This window comes from Tachyglossus aculeatus, unplaced genomic scaffold (assembly GCF_015852505.1).
Source record: "Tachyglossus aculeatus isolate mTacAcu1 unplaced genomic scaffold, mTacAcu1.pri SUPER_34, whole genome shotgun sequence".
Lineage (NCBI taxonomy): Eukaryota > Metazoa > Chordata > Mammalia > Monotremata > Tachyglossidae > Tachyglossus > Tachyglossus aculeatus.
Window position 1 is genome coordinate 888,280 of NW_024044839.1, and position 24,336 is coordinate 912,615.

A 24,336-nucleotide genomic window follows, 5' to 3' on the forward strand; every position below is an offset into this window, starting at 1 on the left:
GGTAGCAACACGGAGGCTTTAATGAATAATTCTCGTTGCGGTCGCCGGCCCACCCCGGCCCCCTCCGCCCAGCCACAGCGGGGAGGGGCAGGGGGCTGGTCCAGCAGGAAGTTCGAGCTGGGCTGACCTCTGCCAGGATCAGGGCAGAAGGTTCCTTCCTCCTATTAGAGCCCTGAGCAGGGGGAAGAGAGGTAGGGGTAACCTCTACCCCAGGCTGGCGGGATGACTGCTAGGAAAACGCCCCCCGCTTCACTCCCGCTCCAGGGGCGCTCCCTGGAACGGGGAAGTGGAGTCGCCGAAGGCGTGTGTCTGTCCACCTGGAGCCAGGGGTCAGGTGGGGGGGTCCCCTAGGCCCTGCCAGTCATTGGTGCTCTCGCAGCGCCCTCGGCCCCTGAAGAACTGCTGGATGAGGGTCTGGGCCTCTTCTCTCACTGGGAGGGGACAGAGAGGGGACAGTGAAGCTTCACCCCAGCCCAGGGCACCCCCGCCCCCAGTCTCACGTCCGGCCCCACTCACCGTTCCTCGGGGTGGGCGTCTTGTGCACCAGCAGGTGGGAGAGATGGCGGGCAAATGCTTTGAACAGCTCCTGCAGGCCGAGAGGGAGCTAGTTGAGGCCCAGTCCGGCCTGCCTGGAGGTCCAGAGGGCGGGGGGCGGGGCTGGGGTCCTACCTTGGAAGCAAACTTGCCCTCTTTGTAAAACGGAGTCAGTGACTTGACCACCACGTCGGCTGCCTCCTTCAGAGACACGCAGGGGGAGGGTGGACCGGAGGGAGCGGGGTCCCTGCTCTCCGGCAGGCTGGGGTTGAAGGTCACTTTCTTCCTGGCACTGCCCTGGCCGTCTGCCGGGGCCTGGGTCGGGTGTCTGACCTTAGGCCTCTTGGAGACTGGACCCGTGGGGTGACTCTGGGCAGGTGGGAAGGATAGGGGAGGACCTGTGTCACACCAGTTCAGGGCACTTCACCTTGGGCAGGACCTGGCCCTCAGGAATGACCCTTATCCGACAGCTTTGGGGACCTCTCTCAAACCCCCTTTGTCCCCGTTCCCCCAGCCCCCGGGGCCTCCTCCCTCTGAGGATTTCCCCACATGGGGGGACACTGTCTGAGCCACACCTGTTGGGGTCCAGGTCTCTTTCCCTTCTGGTCATCCTCCTGGGAAGGGAGCCGAGCCCCCAAGCTGTGGGTGTGAGGACAAGGCAGCAATCAGGGTTCCCCGGGTTCCCCTGGGGGCCCCACACAGCTCAACCAGGCCCGGCAAGTGACGGCCAGCACCCCACCTTCACCATAAAAACAGCTGCTGGGAGATGGAAGTTGGGTCCCGGCCCTCGACCCCACCCGGGCCCACAGGTGCCATCCCTGCCCCTCCCCTCCCTACTTGCTTTGGCCCAGCTCACCTTGGGGCCCGGCTGGCATCCAGGCCTTCACCCAGGGAGGCTGGGCTGTGCCCACCTCCCTCCTCCTCCTCCTCGCTGGTCTCCGGATGGGTGGGGCTGGGCGACTGGGGGCGCGGCGGCCGGGAGAAGAACTTGGAGATGTCCTGAGCCTCAGTCCTTGCCGCCTCAGCCAACAGCTGCCGCTTCCTGCTACTGCGGCCCCGCTGGCTCGGGGTGGCCTTCGCCGCACCCTTTTCCGCCTCGGCTGGGGGGCCTGGGCTCGCCCCGCCCTTGCCGCCGGGGACCTGTCTCTTCCCCTCCTCCGGCTCCTTGGCTCGGGTCCTGCCCAGCAGCTCAGCCGCCGTCTGGAACTGGGGGGCCCCCCTCGGGCCGCCAGCCCCCACACGCTTGGGTTTGAACTGCACAGAGGGGAGAGTGCAAAGGCCCACTCTTCTCTCTCCCTACCGGGCTGAATGACTGAGCGGCCTCACCGCCGTGGATACTCATGCGCCGATGCCAGCCAGGAAGGGGAGGACGGAGTTGGGATCCCTGCCGCCTCCCCCTTCCCCACTCACCGAGTACACCTGGGAGGCTGGCAGCACTTCCTCCTCCTCATCCCGGGCAGGGGCAGGGCGTGCAGGCTGGGCCTCGGAGGTGTCGGACCCCAACGCTGGGTGCAGTTGCCCGTCCTTGGAGGCCCTGTGGATCTCGGCGACCTGCGAGGCCGGGGGGAGATGGGGAGGGCTGGGGTGGGCACGGATCACCCTAGGGGGCAAGGTGAGGGTGGGGGGGAGCCTCACCCACGGAGGGGACCGGTCAGGAGCCCCACCTTCTTGAGCACGCTGGCCTTGTACAGGTTGGCCACCTTGCTGCCCTGGAATGCTTCATGCTCCAGCTCCAGCGCGCTGACCAGGGGGTCCACCCTGAGGGTGGGAGCAGGGGTCAGCATTGGGGGGGGTGGGGGGGGGTCTTCCCTGGGGTCACAGCCCACTGTTGGGTAGGGACTGTCTCTATATGTTGCCAACTTGTACTTCCCAAGCGCTTAGTACAGTGCTCTGCACACAGTAAGCGCTTAATAAATACGATTGATTGATTGATTGATTAGGACTTCCTCCCGGACAGACTCCCTGCTGCCACCTCGTGGAGCTCAACGGAACTGCATCAGCCAGGGGGCAGGGCCCTGGACCTGGGCTCTCATTCATTCATTCAATCGTATTTATCGAGCCCTTACTGTGTGCAGAGCATTCATTCATTCAATCGTATTTATCGAGCCCTTACCGTGTGCAGAGCATTCATTCATTCAATCGTTAGTACAGTGCTCCGCACACAGTAAGCGCTCAATAAATACGATTGAATGAATGAATGAGCCCGCTGTTGGGTAGGGACCGTCTCTTGATGTTGCCAACTTGGACTTCCCAAGCGCTCAGTACAGTGCTCTGCACACAGTAATAGCTCGAGAAATGCAACTGAATGAAGGAACTAGGGGGCACAGGCCGGCGGGGCGGGAGCCCACTTGGCAGCTCACCTCCTCCGGGAGGCCTTCCCAGACTGAGCCCCCTCCTTCCTCTCCCCCTCCTTCCCCTCCCCACAGCACCTGTGTATATGTATATATGTTTGTACGTATTTACAAACGTATTTATTACTCTATTTTACTTGTACATATTTATTCTATTTATTTTGTTAATATGTTTTGCTTTGTCGTCTGTCTCCCCCTTCTAGACTGTGAGCCCGCTGTTGGGTAGGGACCGTCTCTAGATGTTGCCAACTTGGACTTCCCAAGCGCTTAGTACAGTGCTCTGCACACAGTAAGCGCTTAATAAATACGATTGAATGAATGAATTTATGGAGCCCTTACCGTCTGCAGAGCATTCATTCAATCGTATTTATCGAGCCCTTACTGTGTGCAGAGCATTCATTCATTCAATCGTATTAATAGAGCCCTTACTGTGTGCAGAGCATTCATTCATTCAATCGTATTTATCGAGCCCTTAATGCTTGCAGAGCACCGTACTAAGCGCTCGGGAAATACAAATTGGCAACATATAGAGACGGTCCCTACCCAACAATGGGCTCACAGTCTAGAAGGGGGAGACAGACAACAGAACAAAACATGTAGACAGGGGAGTTGGGGTGGCAGGGAGTAGGGGGGGAGGTTCGTACCTGTCCCCAGCGCTGGCTGCCTGCTGGTTCCCGCTCAGGGCCTCCTTCAGCATCCTCAGGCAGTGCTCCCGGGCCTGGGCCGGCAACGAGGGGTCAGCGCCACAGCCTGCCCCCGCCCCGCCCGCCGCTGCCCCGGAGAGGAGCCCCGAGGGACCGGGCGCAGGACGGTGAGGCGGGGGCATTGCCTGACCTTGACGGTGAGCCGGGGGATCCTGCTGCTGGAGGCCTCCTTCAGGAGACAATCAGCTCCTGGGGGAGGAACAGTCACTCCTGGAGCCATAGGGGAGGTGGGCTCTGCCCACAGGGGACCCAGAGATGGGGGTTTGGGGTGGCGGGACGCAGTTAGAGAAGTGGTTGGGCTCGGGCCTGGGCCCCAGGGTGCTGCCCAGGTCTGCTGTCTGGCGACCGGCCTAAGCCCAAACTGCTTGGCACAGGGGTACAAGATGAGAGTTTTCGGCACAGACCATCCCCACTGCCACAAATACTACTCTGGGGGAGAGCCTGCTGGTGGGAGGACACCCCTTTCTCCCTGGCAAACTGAGCAGGGCTTATCACACCGGGCTGAGGCTAGGAAAGGTGCCTGGCTCTACTGCCCCAGGCTCCAGGTGGGCAAAGCCCCCTTCCCCGCCACCACGGGCAGAGCTGGGACAGGATGCTGAGCCCTTGCTCCCTACACCCACACAGCTGTAGAGAGCAGCTGAGCTTTAGCAGGCAAAATGGGGAGGAGGCTGCACCCACTCTACCCAGCTGGTCCCAGTCAGGCTAGCAGGAAGATGGGCAGGTGGATGGAGGAAGCCCCCCCGAGGGTCAGGCAAGACCCTTCAGATAAGCATTTGCCATGTCTACTGCACTGAACTCTGTAGAGCGCTCAGTACAGCACTCTGCACACGGTATGGCCTCAATAAATACTGAGGGTTGACTGATTGAGGGGTAGGGGCGGCCAAGCCGCACAACTCCGCCTCAGCTCGGGCATCCCATTCCGTGAATCCGTTGGGGGAGTTGGGGGCCCCCAGCTCTCTGCGGGCACGGTACAGGCACTGCCCACTGAGCCCGGGGCTGTGGTGATTCAGGCCCCAGCGGGCATGCGATTCACCCATTTGGCCCGCAGCTTGTTGAAAAAGAACTCCCCACTCCTCTCCTCCCCAGCTCCCAAAAGCTGCGGGCCCCAAGTCTCCCCGCTCTTAGCACCCCAGGTATCCCACCATCCCATTCCAGGGCACCCCCGACCCTGGGACTACAGGGGCACGCAGGAAGGCGAGAGTGGGGTGGGCCCAGCGTGGGGGGTGCTCCTTCTCCAGGGAGCCATGGGATGAGAGAGTGCTCCCGGGCTCCCCTGAATCCCTTCCTCTCCACTCCCCCCACGCACCTGGGGGTACAAACTCCTCTTTCTTGGCTTCTCGGCCCTGGGGGAGACAGAGGGACAGGTCAGACTGGCCCCCGCACCGGCCTGGTCCTCCCACCCCGGGCGGGTGGACTCACCTTGCGCAGTTGCATCTGCTTCTGGTAGAAGAGGTTCCATTCCCGCTTGCGACCCTCCCGGCTCGCTTCGTCCTCGCTGCCGCCTGACCCCTCCTCCTCATACCTTAATAACCAGAATAACACTGGTATTAAGCACTTACGTGCCGCGCGCCGTACTAAGCGCTGGGGTAGATACAGATTAATCAGGTCAGTCACAGTCCCTGGCCAACATGGGGCCCCAGTCTATGTCTAGTGACTTGTCCAAGGTAACAAGCGGGCCAGTGGCAGACTCGGAATTAAAACTCAGGTCCTGATGCCCAGGCCTGTGCTGCTTCCATTAACCCCCCCCCCGCCACCACCCAGCACCTTCCCTGCCCACCTGCTTCACCCCAGTCCCACCCCACCGCACCTGCCAAAGCCTTGGGAGCCCCGGCGGCCCCCCTCGTAGAGCTCGGGGTCCGAGGCATCGCCCCTGGAGGGCCCGAGGCTCGTCCTGCTCCAGCTGTGGCAGCGTTCCAGGGCGTCCAGCTGCTTCTGGACGTGGGCGGGATGGCGGCAGTGGTCACAGCTCTTGGCGCACGGTGGCGGGGGGTCCCCAAAGTATTTGGCAATGGAAGCATGGCGGCACCTGGAAGCCGGGCAGCGGAGTGAGCCGGTGGGGCAGGAGCACGGACCCTACTGCTATGGTGGGGGCGTCGGCAGAAGGCCCCAGGATGCCCCTTCGGGCTCGCCCGCCCGGGAAACAGCCAACTTGTTCCTGATGGTCATATCTGAGTGCCTGCTCCGCCCCTGAACTCAGCATTGACACAGGAGAACCAGGCTGGACACAGTCCTCACCCTTTGGCAGGGGGTGGGGGTCCTAGGGGTCTGTCCCCCAAGACACAGAGGAGAACATGGAAGTCCAAGCCCCACAGGACTCACTTAACTCCATGCCCCTCAGCTCGGCAGGCCCTTCCAGTCCGGACCTCGGCTTCCAACAATCCCCTAGCCCCCCTCTCCCCTTGGCCGCGGGCTGCCACCCACCCGGGGGTCAGCCTGCATGTGTCCTCCCAGCTGGGGAGGTGGCCCCGAGGCCTGGAACAGGTGCGTGGGGCCTTCGGTCGGTCTGGATCTATCTTTAGCAGTTGGCCAGCTGGGTGGGGGACGCCTAGCTGGAAAGGGAAAAGCCGAGCCAAGCGGAGCCCCCACCGCCCCGGCTCACTGCCCTGATTCCTCAGGGGTACAATGGTTTGGGGCCTGTCAGGTGACGGGGCACAAGCAGCGTGTGTGGGGGGAACGGGGGGATTGGTACCCTCTCCAGACAGCCACAAAGCCGGCTTTCTCTCACCGCTCCCCCTTGCTCCCCGCCGTGGCGGGCGGCCAGCCGGTCTCACTGGGGTTTTGTCCTGGGTGAAAGGAATCCTTTGAGCGGGGCCGGGGTCGGCTCCTCAGCTCCCCTCCGAGCAGCCCCAGGGTGCGGGCTCTCTGGGTGCTGCCCCGCCGGACCCTGCGCCTGAAGGGCCCCATGACTCCTGGGGAATGTCCGGCCCGGGAGGGGAGAGGGCGGGGGGGTGACGGGGAAACTTCCCCGTCCAAGTCTGGGGAAGACAGAAGACCTGGAGGGACCCCCAGGGAAAAGGAAAAGCCCTCACGCGTGGGTCTGGGGCCAAACACCAAACCCGAGCTGCCTTAGATCAGACCCCAAACAGCTGCCGGGGATCGGAGTGGGGTGGGGAGGACATTCACACTCTGGCCAAGTGCTGCCCCTTCCGAGAGAAACATTAACCTTTGCTTCACTGACACCGTCTGCTCTTCCTCAGGTGTCTTTAACTGTCTCCTCCACTGCCCTCCACCAACCGAGGGGGTTCCTCATGTCTCAGTTCTGGGCCCCCTCCCATTCGCCACCCCTTGGAGAACTCGCTCGTTCCCATGGGTTCAACTACTATCCACGCAGATGATTTCCAAATCTCCAGCTCCAGCCCTGATCTCTCTCCTCTTCTGCCATCTCGCATGCCTCCTGGATGTCTCTACCCGAAAGTCCGGCAGTCACCTCCAACTCAACGTGTCCAAAACAGAACTCCTCTCCTTCCCACAGAAACCCTGAACTCCCAGAGACTTTCCCATAACTGTAGACAACCCCATAATCCTGACGTCACCCTGGACAACTTTCTCATTCAACCCATACAATCGGTCACTAAATCCTGTCACTAAGCCTACCTTCAAGGAATCTCTAGAATCCACACCTTCCTCTCTGTCCTTACTTCTGCTTGTCCTATCCTGCCTAAACTAAGCTATCTGCCTCCTCAACCCCCCAGCTGCCCGCCTCTGCCCTCTCTATGCCATACTGCTGCCTGGCTTATTTTTCTAAAGAACCATTCTGCCCACAACAGCCCCCTCCAGAATAACCTCCGGTGGCTCCCCACCTAACTCTGCATCAAACAGAAACTCCTTACCGTCGTCGGCGTAAAGGCACTCAATCAGCTAGCTCCATTTTAAAATTGCACTGACTTCTTATCTCAACCCAATCAATCGTATTTATTGAGTGCTTACTGTGTGCAGAGCACTGTACTAAGCGCTTGGGAAGTACAAGTTGGCAACATATAGAGACAGTCCCTACCCAACGGTGGGCTCACAGTCTAAAAGGGGGAGACAGAGAACAAAACCAAACATACTAACAAAATAAAATAAATAGAATAGATATGTACAAGTGAAATAGAGTAATAAATACGTACAAACATATATACATATATACAGGTGCTGTGGGGAAGGGAAGGAGGTAAGATGGGGGATGGAGAGGGGGACGACACTTTTATCTTTGCTCTTCTAATGCCAATTTTCTCTATCTTGATCTTGTCTGTCTCGCCGCCAACCCCTTGCCCACGGACTCCCTCTGGCCTGGGACTCCCTCTCCATATCTGACAGACCGCCCCTCTTCCCCACCTTCAAAGCCCTAAAATTACATCTTCACTAGGCCTTCCCTAAGTCCCCATCTCCACTTTATTTTTTTTAAGTGGTTTTTTTTGGGCGCTTACCATATGTCCAGCACTGTTCTAAGTGCCGGGATAGATACAAGTAAATCAGATCTGACAGCCCCTGTCCCACGTGGGGCTCAGACTAATTCACCTTCCTTCCTTTGTCGCCAATGCACTCCGATCAGTACCCCTTACGCACTTGATAATCACCCCACCCTCAGCCCCCACAGCATTTACATCCATACCCTTATAATCTATTTTCCCCCACCTGTTGTTTATTTTAATGTCTATCCCCCCCTCTAGCCTGTAAGCTCCCTGCTGGCAGAGATCACGCCTACCACCTCTATTGTAGCGTGGCTCAGTGGAAAGAGCCCGGGCTTTGGAGTCAGAGGTCACGGGTTCAAGCCCCTGCTCCGCCTCTTGTCAGCTGTGTGACTTTGGGTAAGTCACTTCCCTTCTCTGGGCCTCAGTTACCTCAACTGTAAAAAGGGGATGAAGACTGTGAGCCCCACGTGGAACAATCTGATCGCCTGGTATCCTCCCCCAGCGCTTAGAACAGTGCTTTGCACATAGTAAGCGCTTAACAAATACCAAAATTATTATTATTATTACGTTCCCAAGCACTCAGGACAGAGTCCTGCACAATAGAACCCACTGATTATTGACTGACTGATGGAACAGGAAGGTGCAGGAGACCCCAGGCTCCGCTACAAATTTTTTCTCTGCCCCCCTCCCTTCCAGTCCTGAGCCAGCTGGCCTCAGAGGGGAGTGGCCAGCGGGCTCTCCCGGGGGCAGGGCCGGCCACATCCCACCCCCTGCTTCGGCCGGTGGCATTTGCTCAAGTTGGAAGGCGAGTTTGCCAGGCAGGGTTGGAGTCCCGCCCTCTCGGCCGGTAACCCAAAACCCCAGGCCCCGGGCCGGTGGCCAGCGGCCAGAGGAGCAGCAGTGGCGGTGGCTGCGGGAGGAAGAGGAGGAGGAGGAGGAGCAGCTGGCCGTCAGCAGGGGACCCAAGCGGGAGCCGGTGGCGACGGTGGCGGAGGGCACCTCAGGGTAAGGCCGGACCAGGCGGGCATGGCCCTACCAGCCGGGGAGGTGAGGGCAGAGGGGCCAAATACTTACCCTGGACTCTAAGCCCCTCTCCTCCCGGAGGGACCCCACGAGGGGTCGATAATAACGATAATTATGGTATTTGTTATGCGCTCGCTATGTGCCAAGCACTTTTCTCAGCGCTGAGGTGGATACAAGGTAAGCAGGTTGTCCCACGCGGGGGGCTCAGTCTTCATCCCCAGTTTACGGATGAGGCGACTGAGGCCCAGAGAAGTTAACTGACTTGCTCAAGGTCACACAGCAGACAGGTGGCGGAGCTGGGATTAGAACACACGTCCCCCGACTCCCAAGCCCGGGGTCTTGCCACTAGGCCATGCTGCTTCTGGGTCAAAGGGCCGGCAGGCAGTCTGGTCCCTGTCAGGGCCGGCCGGGCCCTTCCCCCCTCACCCTGGCGCTGGGCCAGCAGCCCACGCAGAGCCCTGGGCCTCAGTTGACCAGATGGGGGTAGTTTAAGCTTCTCCCTGGCGCCCGACCGCTCAATAATAATAATAATAATGTTGGTATTTGTTAAGCGCTTACTATCTGCCAAACACTGTTCTAAGCACTGGGGGGATACAAGGTAATCAAGGTTGTCCCACGTGGGGCTCACAGTCTTAATCCCCATTTTACAGATGAGGGAACTGATGCCCAGAGAAGTGAAGTATATGTATATATGTTTGTACATATTTATTACTCTATTTATTTATTTTACTTGTACATATCTATTCTATTTATTTTATTTTGTTAGTATGTTTGGTTTTGTTCTCTGTCTCCCCCTTTTAGACTGTGAGCCCAATGTTGGGTAGGGACTGTCTCTATATGTTGCCAATTTGTACTGCCCAAGCGCTTAGTACAGTGCTCTGCACATAGTAAGCGCTCAATAAATATGATTGATTGATTGATTGATTGAAGTGACTTGCCCAAAGTCACACAGCTGACAAGTGGCGAGGGGCGAGATTAAAACCCATGACCTCTGACTCTCAAGCCCGGGCTCTTTCCACTGAGCCACGCTGCTTAATGGGGAGTTGGGGAGAGCAAGGGGCAGTGCCCAGCGCTCACCCCCAGTTCCTCACTGCCCTCCACCTGTATAGGTTTATACATATTTATTACTCTATTTATTTTACTTGTACATATCTATTCTATTTATTTTATTTTGTTAATGTTTGGTTTTGTTCTCTGTCTCCCCCTTCCAGACTGTGAGCCCACTGGTGGATAGGGACTGTCTCTATATGTTGCCAACTTGTACTTCCCAAGCGCTTAGTACAGTGCTCTGCACACAGTAAGCGCTCAATAAATACGATTGATTGATTGATTGGTGACCCCAGGCCCTGGCCCAGCTGATGTGCTCTCCGTCAAACTGCCACAGCTCCTGCACTCAACAGCTCCTCCGGGGCCCCTCCTGCCCTTTCCGGCCCAAACGGGGACAGACGGGCAAACCAGGATGAAGGGGGAGGGTGGACACAGAGAAGCAGCATGGCAAAGTGGATAGGGCATGGGCCTGGGAGTTGGAAGGTCACGGGATCTAATCCCGGCTCCGCCACTTGCCTGCTGTGTGACCTTGGGTAGGTCACTTCACTTTGCTGGGCGTCGGTTCCCTCATCTGTAAAGTGGCGATTGAGACTGTGAGCCCCACATGGGGCTTGTACAAATTTACTATTCTATTCATTTTATCTTGTTAATATGAGAATTGAGAAGCAGCGTGGCTCGGTGGTAAGAGCCTGGGCTTTGGAGTCAGAGGTCGTGGGTTCGAATCCCAGCTCCACCAATTGTCAGCTGGGTGACTTTGGGCAAGTCACTTCACTTCTCTGGGCCTCAGTTACCTCATCTGTCAAATGGGGATTAAGACTGTGAGCCCCCCGTGGGACAACCTGATCACCTTGCAACCTTCCCAGCGCTTAGAACAGTGCTTTGCACATAGTAAGTGCTTAATAAATACCATCATTATTATTATGTGTTGTTCTGTTGTCAGTCTCCCCCTTCTAGACTGTGAGCCCACTATTGGGTAGGGACCGTCTCTATATGTTACCAACTTGCACTCCCCAAGTGCTTAGTACAGTGCTCTGCACACAGTAAGCGCTCAATAAATACGACTGAATGAATGAATGAATGACAGGGACTGTATCCAACCTAACTTGTATCCACCCCAGAGCTTTGTACAGTGCCTGGCACATAGTAAGCACCTAACAAATACCATTATTATTACTATTATTATTATCTCTACCTCTGTGCCACCTCCCCTAACATGGAGAGAACCTGAGAGGGCCCAGAATCAATCAATCGTATTTATTGAGCGCTTACTGTGTGCAGAGCACTGTACTAAGCCCTTGGGAAGTACAAGTTGGCAACATACAGAGACAGTCCCTACCCAACAGTGGGCTCACAGTCTAAAAGGCATGCGGACAGTGGGGGCACTGAGGACAGTGGTCACTGAGTGGCTGTCCCGGCCCCAGAGCCGGGGGGCAGCTATATCATAGGGCTGGATAGGCCCTTGGTCCCCCCTCCCATCCTCCTGCCCACATGAGCCAGCCCCGTTGAGGGTCCCGGCATGCTGAGCTCATGGGCACCATTCATTCATTTAATCGTATTTATTGAGCGCTTACTGTGTGCAGAGCACTGTACTAAGCGCTCGGGAAGTACAAATCGGCAACAGAGCCGGTCCCTACCCAACAACGGGCTCACAGTCTAGAAGGGGGAGACAGACAACAAAACATGTAGACGGGTGTCAAAATGGTCAGAATAAGTAGAATTATAGCTATATGCGCATCATTAATAGAATAGTAAACATGTACAAGTAAAATAAGTAGAGTAATATATCTGTAGAAATATATACAAGTGCCGTGGGGAGGGGAAGGAGGTAGGGCAGGGGGGCGATGGGGAGGAGAGGAAAAAGGGGGCTCAGTGTGGGAAGGCCTCTGGAGGAGGTGAGCTCTCCGTAGGGCTTTGAAGGGAAGAAGAGAGCTAGTTTGGCGGATGAGAGCAGGTGGTAGTCTAGGCATAATAATAATAATAATAATAATGATGGCATTTATTAAGAGCTTACTATGTGCAAAGCACTGTTCTAAGCGCTGGGGAGGTTACAAGGTGATCAGGTTGTCCCACGTGGGGCTCACAGTCTTAATCCCCATTTGACAGATGAGGTCACTGAGGCCCAGAGAAGTGAAGTGACTTGCCCAAAGTCACACAGCTGACAGTTGGCGGAGCCGGGATTTGAACCCATGACCTCTGACTCCAAAGCCCGGGCTCTTTCCGCCGAGCCACGCTGCTTCTTGCATGAAGGCAAGGTGCCCACGCCTGATTGTAGCCTGGCCCTGCCTCCACCAGTGACCCCTGGGGTGGGCCTCATGGGGTCCTGTGAAGAGGCGACACCCCCTCCGCTCTCCCCCCACACACGTGCCACTCCCTGCCCTCATTTGGCCCAACCACCGGCAGCCCAGCCGCAACACGCTGGAAAAACCCGTGTCATCCCGGAGACCGACCACAGGCCAAGGAGCTGGACCCCCCGGGCCCCCAAATGCCCACCCTCTCGCCAACCTCTCCGGCCATGACCAAGGCTGGTGGGGGAACAGACTGCCTGAGCTTGCAGCCCAACTCGATGCCTCTACGGCCTACCAGCGCGGACACGGGGTGCCCACACGCCCCAGGGCCGCCTGACCTGGAGCCCGCTGGCACCAGGCGACCCGGCAGCCAGCCGGGCAGCGCCGGCTCCTCGCAGAGCTGGCATCTATGTCTCAGCACTTTGCATTCCCTAGTGAGAAACTCCCTCTCCCTCCCCTCCAGGCACTCCCCCCCTCACCACCCCCAAACCGCGGTTGCAGCTTTGCGGTGCAGGAAGCCAGGGCACAATGGGGCAGCTGGAGGGCCCCTCCGGAAGCCACTCGGCTCCATCACTGGGCTCCCTGTGCCAGAAGGAGCCACACAAGGGATCAGTCTTCCTGCCCCTCACCCAGCTTCCGTTCCAGAGGAGCATTAGCGCTGGCGGCTCCCAGCTCGGGGCAGGAGGCCCGGAGGGGCTGTCTGGAAGGAACCTGCCACCTCACTGCCCTGGGCATCGGGGGTGCGAGGAAAGGAGGGAGGGCAAGGAAGAGCTGAGCATGCCCCGCTCCCCCATCTCCCCACCCGCCCGGCCTAGTCCACTCCCCATTCCTACCCTGGGACGGTTCTCCGAGTCCTGCAGAAGCCAAAACTTGACAGGAGGGCGGGAGGATGCTGAGAGAGAGACCTGTGGCTCCCGGCTCCAGCAGCCGGGAACACTTGGGCCCACCTCCCGCAAGAAACGGTGGCCAGAGCACTTAGGGGCCGCACCCCAGAGCACTCACGACTCCAGATCTCTGCAGTCACCAATGATCTCACTGGGCGACTGGCACCTAGCTGGACGAGCTCGGTCAGTCAGAACTCGGAAAGAGGGGAGGAACACATGCCACACACCCCCGCTGCCCGCCAATTCCTGGCCCACCCGGAAACAATCTCACCCGAGACACTGCCCGTGGGCCCGGGTGGAGCCGGGTGGCTGCAGTACCATACGGGGCAGGGCATCCCAGCCAGGGAAAGGTCGAGAAATAGGGAAGGACGGCCAGGAGCCTGCGGTCATTCCCAGCCACCTCTGCCACCACCCATGCCATATGGCAGAGCAGAAATCTAGGCCACCCCCCGACCTGCCAGCCCCCTCCTGTTCCCCCCAGCCATGCTCCCCACCCGGACTCCATTCCCCACTCCCTTAGCCGGCCCCCGGAACCGGGAGAGCCCGACGACGAGAACGTGGCAGAGCGGGTCTAGGGCGGTGAGTGATTATTTATCACACTTGTTAAGTGCTTACTATGTGCCACGCACTGTTCTAAGCGCTTGGAGTAGATACAAGTTAATCAGGTTGGACACGTCCCTGTCCCCTATGGGGCTCAAAGTCTTAATCCCCGTTTTACAGATGAGGGAAATGAGGGACGGAGAAGTTAAGTGACTTGCCCAACGTCACCCAGCAGACAAGTGGAGGAGTCGGGATCAGAACCCAGGTCCCTATCGACTAGGCCCACGCTGCTTCAGTCAGGTTCTGGACTGATGCCAACTAGGGCAGACCTACTTAGTTCCGGAACTGGTTCGGCCAACCACTGATCTTGGAATGGGTCTATCGACTCCGTCACACCATGCTCTCCCAAGTGCTCAGTACAGCGCTTCGCACACAGAAAGTACTTAATGGACTGAGTGAGTGAATGAGACTCCTTCCCTGCCCTGCCGGGGGCAGGGGGCGCGACACAGACAAGCAGAAGGCAGGCAGGCAGGATGGCATTCCCGAAGGGGTGGTACCACAGGCCTGGGGCAGGGAGGGGCATGGAAAACAGGGCGTCACGGAACCCAGTGTCCCGACAGCAGCCTCACTCCACACCCCGGCGGGCCCCGGGAGGGACGCCCAAGGCACCGGCCAGGGAGCGGCATCCCCGTCCCGGCCCAAACCAGGATTCCAGGAGCCCCGGGACCGGAGCCGCTGGCCCTCCCCCGGTGCTAGACTCCAGCCCACTCGCCACCCTCACTGGTACCTGGGCAGAGCCCCCCGCTTGCCGCTGAGCTGGCCCAGGGCCGAGTCTGGTCTCACAGAGGTGGCTCGACGGCTCCCTCCTCCCCGCCCCCGGGGAGCGAGACCTGGCACCTGCCAGACTGGTCCCGCGGCCTCGGGCAGGAAGGCCCAGGGCCCGGGCCAGAGGTGGCACCGGCGCTCGGAAGCTGAGCCGCTCTCCACCCGCACAGGCCCGGGGACCACGGGGCTCGGCATGGCGGCCCAGGGCTTCCCGCAGGAGATACAGTCCCTGGGCCAGAAGTTCTTGCTGCGGCTCAAGCAGCTGCCCCAGGCGGAGCCGGTGGAGATCGCCGCCTTCTCCGTCATCCTCCTCTTCATCGGTAAGGCTGACGCTCCCACCCCTGTCCCTGCTCTCCGGCCCCGGACGCCTTTTCTCCCCCATCACCCTCCGGCCACGGGGCCTGGTCCTCCGTCAGGGGCGGCGGGTGGGGTTCCCCTTCTTCCCAGGCCAGACCGGCTCCCCGCCACAGCTCAGCATCACAGAACCAAAGAGGGTCGCTCTCCTCTCCAGCCCCGGGGCGATTTCCTCCATCTGGACCCTGCCCGGGCAGAACCGGACCCGGCCTCCTGAATCCCTCCAGGCCAAGGCGAGCGGCCGGACACGTGGTCCCCCGGCACTCAGCCCCTCCCACGCCACCCCCGGCCCAGGCTACCTCCATGCCTGCCCAAGGCAATTCCCCCAAGACCCCAGCCCTGCCCTGGGGAAACCCCAGCCCCCACAACTTCCCAAGAGGAGCATGTCCGAGCACTTCCATTTACAGGGTGGCTGACACGCTCCCCTCCTTCTCCTGCTCCCCGCAGTCACCTTGCTGCTGCTGTTAGGGATGGCGTGCTGCTGCTGCTGCTGCAGCTTCTCGCCCAGCTTCCGGACTGAGCGGCGGGCCAGGAAGCCCTAGGCCAGGCCAATCGGGCCACTGCGACTGGAGAGGATGCCGGCGGCAGCCGGGGCTGCCACCTCCCCTGCCACCCTCCGCCACCCCGGCTGCCCAAGCTCCCGGAGACAGACGTCCAGGGATGGTTCCCTTCTTCCAGGCACAAATGCCTCGGTCCAGCATCCCGTTGTGGCTGCCATAGCTGGACATGACCCCAGGACGCTGACCGTGCCCAGGTCAGAGGGCGCTACCCTGGGGGTTAAGAGGATCCCTCTACCTGCAGGCCAGGGCAGAGGAACGCTCAGGGAGCGTCCATCCTACCAATGGCAGGGAGGACTCTTCTGCCCACGGAAGGGCAGCGAGACATCTCTGGTACCCCCTCGGTTCCCATAAGAGAAGAACCAGTGCCCGTTTGGCTCCTGGAGGAGAGGAGTGCCAATAGGTGTAGTGCCACAGCTACCGAGGCAGGCTTCCTGGTGAAGCTGCTTCCCGGCCCTACAGGCCAATAGGCCACTTGCGGGGCTTTGCTTCTTTCTTTAGCAATAAATGTGTTTTGGTTATGGACCACTGAGGTGCCACCTCCTTCCCTGGGGTCTGAATTGGGCTGAGGGTCTGCAGGGCCCTGGGGGCCAGCCCCCCAACCCTTGGACCCAGACCTACTGGGGAATGGCCCAGCTCGGGGCTGAGAGAACAAAGGGCAGGGAGAGGGATCCCAGTTGCTTGGAGCTGCTGGGGGCTCACAGCTGGCACCCGCAGCGGCCCTGGGGCACCCACCTCTCTCGAGGCTGAAGAGAAACGGCGCCACAGGATCTCAGCCCCTCCTCCTACCACACCAAGGGGCACACCCTCAATGGGTGGGGGGGCAGAGGGGAAATGAGTGGACTTCCCCAACTCCAGGCACCACTGGCAGAGTCACCTCTCAGTCTCCCAAGCCAGGTAACCACACGGGCCATGGCACACCGTGACAGGCCAGGTGCCCCAAGCAGCAGCCCCTGGGCACCCTAGGCACAGGGCGAAGGCCTACTCTCCGGCTCGGTCTCCGTGGCCTGAAGCTCATGGGTATAGCCCGGTCACACCCGAGCGGCTCCGTGCAGACCAGACGGGGCGGGCCGCCCCGGCCAGTTTGGCTCCTGCTCTCCCTGCACTGGTCGGACGGGTTCGGCGGGTGGGCGGGCACCGGGACGGGAGGCCTGTGTCCCCAAGAAACTCAACAGTGACAGGCAGGACTCAGAACTGCTGCACGCTGGAGGGGCAGCCGGTCAAGACCCAGCAGGGAAGATCACCGCATCACACTTTTCTCCTCTGACACCAACCTACTCAATGAACCTCGATCTCATCTATCTCGCTGCCGACCCTTGCCCGTATCCTCCCTCTGGCCTGGGACTCCTTTCCTCCTCCTCGTCTGATGGACCGCTTCTCTCTCCGCCTTCAAAGCCCTCCTAAGATCACATCTCCCCCAGGCCCTTACCTTCCCCTACTCATCTCCCTTGTACGTCACCTATGCTCTTGGGTCCGCACCCCTTAAATACTTTTCACCCCACCCCCAGAATACTCATGTACGTATCCATCTGTAAATGATTTTAAGGTCTGTCTTCTCCTCCAGACTGTAAGCTCGCGTCGGGAAAGGCTCGTGGCTACCTACTCTATTGGACTGTACTCTCCCAAGCCCTTAGCAGAGTGCCCTGCACACAGTAAGCGCTCAATAAATCCTACTGATTGGGAGAGTGAAGGGAGGAGAGAGGGAAGGTAAGGTGGTGGGGAGACAGCCACTTAGACTGGCTGAGTCAGGCTGGTGGCCAGGGTAGGGTGTGGGGGCTCGTGCGGATGCTGGCCCATTCCCGCCCCCCGTCAGCCCAACGGAAATCTTTGCTCATAGGGCCTCAGACAATCTCAGGTCTCGTCTTGGTTTTCCTGGGCCTGCTGAATGCGACTAAGGAGGGGGACTAGCCCCAGGGGGGCCTCTCCCCATACCAGCCCCTCTCTCCTCCTGGCAGGGCCCAGCCTGCCACGGAAGCAAAACTGGAGGCCAGGCCAGGCCAGGACCCCCCAAGGTCCTTCCAGAGAGTTCTCATCAAACCGGTTCCGCCTGCCGGAGGCCACAAGTCCCCCACACTGACCAAAAGCCCACCGCGTGCCACCCCATCCCCGACCGCCGGGCCTACCAGGGGCCAAGCATGTGTTGGCTTTGGCTCTCCATCATCCAGACACCTCCTGGAGCCCCCTTTCCAGGCCCGCTCCCACTCCCTTCCTCCAGTGAGCCCCGAATCCGCCATCCATCTCCATCCCAGGCCCCCCAGCCTACAGGTGGGGCGGGGCCAGGCAAGGCCAAGTAACCCGATTGGTTTGGCGGAATCGGAGACGCTGCCGTTGGCAATAGCAAAGCCCAAATACTGCCGTTTCCACTCTTTTGCACGTTTTCATTACTTCAACTGGCTAGAAGGCACCAGAAGACTCGAGGGACACGTTGGCGCTATTGGGAATATTGTTTCCAGCAACCGCTGGATCTTGTGGAAACCCCCCATCGGTCCTTCATGAGCACTTGGTTCGTATTTAAAAGTCACCGCGTAGGATTCTGGAGACTGATTTTAAGCAGTGGTAAACAGGCCCATCTATCTGGACCACAGAAATGTTCCAGAACCAAGTCCAGTAGGTCCCCGTACACCATATTCACCTACAGTCAAGCTCTGTACGACTTGACGGCGAACCTTGTGTGGGACAGGGACTGTGCTCCATCTGATTATCCTGTATCTATTCCAGAGTTTGGCGCAGAGTAAACACTTCACAGATACCATCGCTATTCTCATCAGAAAGGCCTTTTGCCTTTCACAACCTCACTGAATTTCTCCTGGTGCGACAGAAGTCACGCGTTACGGTGCCCCTCATCTCCCCCAGAAAGAGTGGAGATGGCATAAGGGGGCACACGGCACGTTGAGGGCAGAGGAGTACCTGCTGTCTGCCCTCAGCTACCCAAGCAGGACCACAGGGGAGGGGAGGAAGGGGAGGCAGCTACCCCGGAAGGATCCTCCGAGCTGGCCCCCAGGCTGAGTCACAAGCCCCGTCCAGATTGCCCGCCAACGGCGCTCAAGGAAACGAGCACTCACCCTGATTCTTCACAGAAGGCGACCAGCACGTCGAAGGCCTTCAGCGCGGCTTTGTCGGAGTCCTTGTGGCCACGCTTCTCCTGGGGGCGAGCCGAGAGGTCCGGTCAGAGCCCTGCCACCTCCGCGCCAACGCAGGGGTGCCCGGTAGGGTGTGTGGGGAAGGGAATCCGCCACATACCCACCCCCGGTTCTCACCTGGAGCCTGGCTATCTCCTTCTTGATCAGGAAGCTGATCTGGTCCCGGTCTTTCCTGGAGTAGTACAGGCGGCACCAGGAGGCTTTCCCGTCTCGGCCCGCCCGGCCCGACTCCTGGTAGTACCCGGCCATCGATTTGGCAATGTGCCAGTGGGCGACACACCTGGGGATCAGAGGGCGCAGAGGGCCGGGCACCGATGGGCCTCGCGGGGAAGTGCCAACCCCAACGCAGGAGACGGAGGCAGAGGCCAGGTCGCCAGCTTTCCCGGCTCAGGACCCAGGGCGAGGAGGCGGGCGAGACCTTACAACAGTCAAGGCAGGGGGCCGGTCCCAAGACACCACAGTTCGGGTGAATTACGGGGCAGGAGCCGGGGCTGCCGGCGGAGAGGAGAATGGCAGGGAGGGGAGAGACTCCTTCTGCCTGGAAAGCTGTCCCAGGCCGGCAGTTATTCCCATTACAACTCCAGAGAGCCAGGCCCAAGGCTGCTCTGGAAGTTGGGGCCTCCTCGAAGCCCCGGGGATGGGAGCAAAGGCAGACAGAGTAGACAGGGGAGAGCAAGTCGTGGTTCCCAGGTACTGGGCCTCGTTGAGCTCGGAGGGTCTGAGAACATGAGGGTGGGCGAGGGGGAGCAAGGAGTGGCTGGTTGTTCTATCCCACCCAGTGGTGTGGAGGAGCCAGACATGGACCCATCCTGGAGGGAGGACACAGGCCAGGTCCTTCGAGGCAGTGACTGACCAGCTGAACAGCCCGGGAAACAGACGCCCATCCTCACGGGCAAGGGCCGGAACCAACCTGACATTTGCTTTGTCCACCCCCATCCCGAAGCTTATGGTGGCGACGATCACGGGCACCTTCTCCTCCATCCACTCGCTCTGTACCTGCACCCTCTCCGCTGCCTTCAGCCCTGGCCAGTCGTGGGGGTGGGAGAGGCGAGTGAGCGGGAGGGTGGGCTCAAAGGGGGCCGCAGCCTCCTGGGGCTTCCTATATCCGTCCCAATGCTGGGATGATGCCGACGCCCCTCCCCGCCCCCACTGGGTCAGCCCCCTCCCCAGGGCCCGGGGATTCTGGAACCCCGACCCGGGCCGGTGGGTCTATACCTGCGTGATAAGCCTTGGCTCCTAGGCCCCGGTAGCTGAGTTCCTGGGCCAACTGGTCACAAGCCTCTCTGGTCCTACAGTAGACGATGCCGCAGCCGGAGAAAGCCTGGCCGGGGAGAAGAGTCGGGCTCAGCCGGCTGCCCCGGAGGGCCCCGTGCTCCCCCTCCACCCCAGGCCCGCCCCCGCCGCGCTCACCCCCTGGGCGTCCCTCTCGCCCAGCGCCCGCTGGCAGAAGTCCCACAGGTCGGCGAAGGGGTCGCTCAGCAGGTCCTTGAAGCACACGTCGTAGAAGAGGTTGGCACGGAAGCAGGGCGTCTGGAAGGTGGCGACCGGCTGCCTGAGCCCCAGGGCGGCCACCACGTCATCCCGCACCTGGCGGGGGGCGGTGGCCGTCAGGGCCACGCAGGGAGTGCGGGGCAGGCGGGCCCGCAGGGCGCCCAGCTGCAGGTAGTCGGGCCGGAAGTCGTGGCCCCACTGGGAGACGCAGTGGGCCTCGTCCACCACCAGGTAAGCCAGGAGACGGCGCGACACCAGGGAGTTCAGGACGGGCTGGAAGGAGGCGGCCGCCACCATCTCGGGCGTCACATACAGCAGCTTGAGCCGCGGCTCCGGCCTCCCCAGCTCCGCCTCCAGCGCCCGCCTCTCGGCGGCCGGCAGTTTGGAGTTCAGGGAGGCCGCCTGCACCTTCAACGCCAGCAGATGGTCCACCTGGTCCTGGGGAGAGCCGCAACGCACCTGTCGGTCGGGCCGAGGACTGAGCCCCCCGACCCCGTTTGGTAACAATGGTCACAGACGCAGGATGCGCCGGGCCCCCTCCATCTCACCTCACTGATCTCCTACTACAGCCCAAGTCACACACTTTGCTCCTCTAATGCCAACCTACCCACAGGACCTCCACCTCATCTCACTGCCAAATCCTTGCCCACGTCTTCCCTCTGGCCTATATCTGTGGGACCACCACTCTCCCCACCTTCAGAGCCCTATTAAAAACCCATTTCCTTTCAGAGACCTTCCCTAAGCCTCACCTCCCCTATCAGCCTTCCCTTCTGCAACATCTACGCACCTGAAGCTGCTCTCTTTGCACATCCGATATTCACCCTCTCCCTCACAGCCCGACAGCCCTTGTGTCCGCATCCTTATACTCTCCTACTTCCCCCAATCTGAAATTTATTTTAATGTCCATCTTCCCCACTGCGCTGTAAACTCCTCACGAGCAGGGATCGTGTCTACCGCCTCTACTGAACTGTGGTCCCCCAAACATTTAGTACGCTGTTCTGCACAAAGTAAGCATTCAACAGACATCACCGATTGACAGATTGCTATGTGCCAAGGACTTCCCCCGGGCCCCCGCCTCGGAGAAGGGGTGCCCCGACACTCAAGGGCTGGCCCCAGTTGTGGGAGGGCGGGGGGAAGGGGCAGAGAGAGGGGTCCGGGCCTCACCTGAATCAAAGCAATGAGGGGGGACACCACAATGGTGATGCCCCCTGCCAGCAGAGCAGGAAGCTGGTAGCAGAGGGACTTGCCCGCCCCGGTGGGCATGCAGACAAACACGTCCTTCTCACCTGCAAACAGCAGAGAGGGAGTCGTCACCAGGGAACCACCGGAAGGCGGGGAGGAAGACAAGCCGTTCGATGTCAGCAAAGGGGAGGGGTGTGGGTCCCAAGTCCTGGGGCACATCATTCCCGACTGAGGTCCCAAACCCTCCAACTCTTGGGAGATCGCCTCCACGACCCAAGGATTAAACCCAGCGGGCCTGTGGCCCTGTAAAGGTCAAACACCGCCACTTCCACAGAGCTGAGGGGGGTGTAGGGACGGTTCAAACTTTATCCATAAGACATTCCTACTCTGCCCTCAACTCACATGTGATTTCCTATTCCGGAAGACCCCCAGGAGCCAAAAGACAAGGAGGTGCAGCATAAACAGCGTGGGCAGCAACACAAAAACACATCAAAGATTAGCCTCTGTGTGTGTTTGTGTGTCTGCACACGGCACAGCCGGGACTGTGGGTCCTGCTTTGGCCCGGTCGACCATTCCTGCATTCAATGGGAATTTCACCCGCCTCCTTAGAACAGAGAAGACAGCAAATCCCCATGCTCAGCCTCACCGCCTCTTGGAAACATCCCTGCTTCCCTCGTGGCCTACTGGAAAGAACTCAGGGACGGGACTCGGAGGTACTGGGTTCTAATCCAAGCTCTGCCACTTGTCTGCTGTGTGACCATGAGCTAGTCGCTTCACTGGGCCTCAGTTTCCTCCTCTATAAAATGGGGATTCAATCCCCGTTCTCCCTCTCCCTCAGACTGTGAGCCCCTCATGGGACAGGGACCGTGTCCAATCTAAGTATCTTGGACACCCACCCCGCAGTACTTGGCATAGAATAAGTGTTTAACAAACATCACTGGCATCAGAGGGGAAGTGACTTCAGGTAGCTCAGTGCGGCGGGGGTTGTTACAGGTGGAACCTTTGGACGTCAGAGAGGTAAACAGGCCCCAGTTTGAGTAGAGGTTCCCAGCTCCTTCCCGCCTGAGCCAATTCAGTGACTGGTCTGTCCTATCCAACCTGCAGGACTCGGGGAAGATGGGGGGCCTCAACAAAAGAGGCCAATTTTCCCCGATTAGGAGTGGGTTGGGGGGACGGGGCTGTGAGGCACGGAGCACAGCAGACCCTTGGCTGCCCCAGAGCCGAGCTGCCGGCCCCTTTACCTTTCACCACTGCCATGGTCGCGCTCTCCTGAAGGGCTGTCTTAAATGAGTCAAAGCCAAAGACCTTCTTCAGGGTGCTGTGGACTTGGCGCTCACGCCTGGAGCTCATCTTGGTTCTGGGGCCCAAAAAGACAAGAAGATGAGCAAAATCTCCCCAGTGCCCATGAGGGGGAACTATCTGCAGCCCAGCTCCCCCAAAATTCTGGACAAACAGACCTGCCCCATCTCCAGGTCCTCACACCCTACATCCAGTTCTCCCTCCTTCCCTGGGCTCCCTCCTTGACCCTCAGAAAAAAGCTTGGTGTTAAGTGCACAGGCTTGGGAGTCGGAACGCCTGGGTTCTGATCCCCAGCTCCATCACTAGGGCTTTGGGCAAATAACCAAACTTCTCTGTGGCCTGTTTCTTCACCTGTAAAATGGTGATTCAATCCCTGTTCTCCCTCCCCTTTAGACCGCAAATGCCGTATGAGACAAGGACAGTGTTTAGTCTGACGATACTGTAGCTATCCCAGTGTTTAGGACAAAGTGACTTAAAGGACATTATGATTATCTTCCCCAACTTCAGGCTTCCTCCTCTCCCTTTACCCCTGCCCCAACACCAGACTTCCTCCTTTCCCTTCACACCTGCCCCAGCCACAGGCTTCCTCCTCCCCCTTCACCCCTGCCCCATCCTCCCCAACTCCAGGCTCCCTCTCCCTTCTATCCTCCTCAACTCCAGGCTCCCCCTCCTTTCTATCCTCCCCAACTCCAGGCTCCCCCTCCCTTCCATCCTCCCAACTCCAGGCTCCCCCTCCCTTCCATCCTCCCCAACCCCAGGCTCCCCCCTCCCCTCCACCCTCCCCAACTCCAGGCTCCCTCACCCCTCCATCCTCCCCAACTCCAGGGTCCCCCTCCCCTCCATCCTCCCCAACTCCAGGCTCCCTCTCCCCTCCACCCTCCCCAACTCCAGGCTCCCCCCTCCCCTCCATCCTCCCCAACTCCAGGCTCCCCCCTCCCCTCCATCCTCCCCAACTCCAGGCTCCCCCCTCCCCTCCACCCTCCCCAACTCCAGGCTCCCCCTCCCCTCCATCCTCCCCAACTCCAGGCTCCCTCACCCCTCCATCCTCCCCAACTCCAGGCTCCCCCTCCCCTCCATCCTCCCCAACTCCAGGCTCCCCCCTCCCCTCCATCCTCCCCAACTCCAGGCTCCCTCACCCCTCCATCCTCCCCAACTCCAGGCTCCCCCTCCCCTCCATCCTCCCCAACTCCAGGCTCCCCCCTCCCCTCCATCCTCCCCAACTCCAGGCTCCCCCCCTCCCCTCCATCCTCCCCAACTCCAGGCTCCCCCTCTCCCCTCCATCCTCCCCAACTCCAGGCTCCCCCTCTCCCCTCCATCCTCCCCACCTCCAGGCCCCCCTCTCTGTCCCCTCCATCCTCCCCAGGCCCCCCTCTGTGTCCCCTCCCTCCCCGCTCACCCCTCAGCCCGGACTTCCCCCGTCCCGGGGCAGAGGCGGCTATGAGGGGAGGAGGGTGTGGGGCCCGGGCCGGGGCTTCATGCGCGCTGGCGGCGGAGGAGGACGGAGGACGGAGGAGGACCCCCTCTCCCCGCCCTCCAGCTTCAGCCCTCCGCTCAGGGCCTCCCTAACGCCCGCTCCCCGTCGCGCGCTGATGACGTCGGCCGCCGGCCGCCGGCCGGCCGGGCGCGCCTCCTAAAGGCCGGGCGGGGGCGCGCTCCGATTGGCCCCCTCCCGGGGGTGGGCGGGAACTTCCGGCCTGGGGGGCGTCATCGGCGCGCGACGGCGTGA

General features: G+C 60.1%; 2 protein-coding genes across 5 annotated transcripts; one reads left to right on the forward strand and one right to left on the reverse strand.

Annotated features, from left to right (window-relative positions):
• Nucleotides 1-24,135, reverse strand: RECQL5 (RecQ like helicase 5). 3 transcript variants are annotated; one of them, XM_038741972.1, is made up of 20 exons: nucleotides 24,007-24,135; nucleotides 22,553-22,668; nucleotides 21,294-21,415; nucleotides 20,049-20,567; nucleotides 19,854-19,959; nucleotides 19,549-19,660; nucleotides 18,756-18,918; nucleotides 18,561-18,640; nucleotides 5,397-5,615; nucleotides 5,009-5,111; nucleotides 4,896-4,932; nucleotides 3,720-3,778; nucleotides 3,530-3,603; nucleotides 2,199-2,292; nucleotides 1,945-2,085; nucleotides 1,391-1,521; nucleotides 1,110-1,173; nucleotides 670-903; nucleotides 517-586; nucleotides 1-431 (listed from the first exon to the last, which is right to left on the reverse strand). In XM_038741972.1, the coding sequence occupies exons 2-20, from the start codon at nucleotides 22,659-22,661 to the stop codon at nucleotides 331-333; spliced, it is 2,538 nt and encodes an 845-aa protein (XP_038597900.1). In that variant the 5' UTR covers nucleotides 22,662-22,668; nucleotides 24,007-24,135; the 3' UTR covers nucleotides 1-330. The 3 variants fall into 3 exon arrangements, with proteins under 3 accessions (XP_038597900.1, XP_038597898.1, XP_038597901.1); XM_038741970.1 differs by having other exon boundaries at nucleotides 1,391-1,788; XM_038741973.1 differs by lacking the exons at nucleotides 1-431; nucleotides 517-586; nucleotides 670-903; ... (3 more) ...; nucleotides 2,199-2,292; nucleotides 4,896-4,932.
• SMIM5 (small integral membrane protein 5) lies at nucleotides 8,796-16,024 on the forward strand. 2 transcript variants are annotated; one of them, XM_038741975.1, is made up of 3 exons: nucleotides 8,796-8,988; nucleotides 14,758-14,907; nucleotides 15,389-16,024. In XM_038741975.1, exons 2-3 carry the CDS (start codon nucleotides 14,781-14,783, stop codon nucleotides 15,481-15,483), a joined length of 222 nt encoding a protein of 73 aa, XP_038597903.1. In that variant the 5' UTR covers nucleotides 8,796-8,988; nucleotides 14,758-14,780; the 3' UTR covers nucleotides 15,484-16,024. The 2 variants fall into 2 exon arrangements, with proteins under 2 accessions (XP_038597903.1, XP_038597902.1); XM_038741974.1 differs by lacking the exon at nucleotides 8,796-8,988 and having other exon boundaries at nucleotides 14,587-14,907.
• Nucleotides 24,136-24,336: the final 201 nt, after the last annotated feature.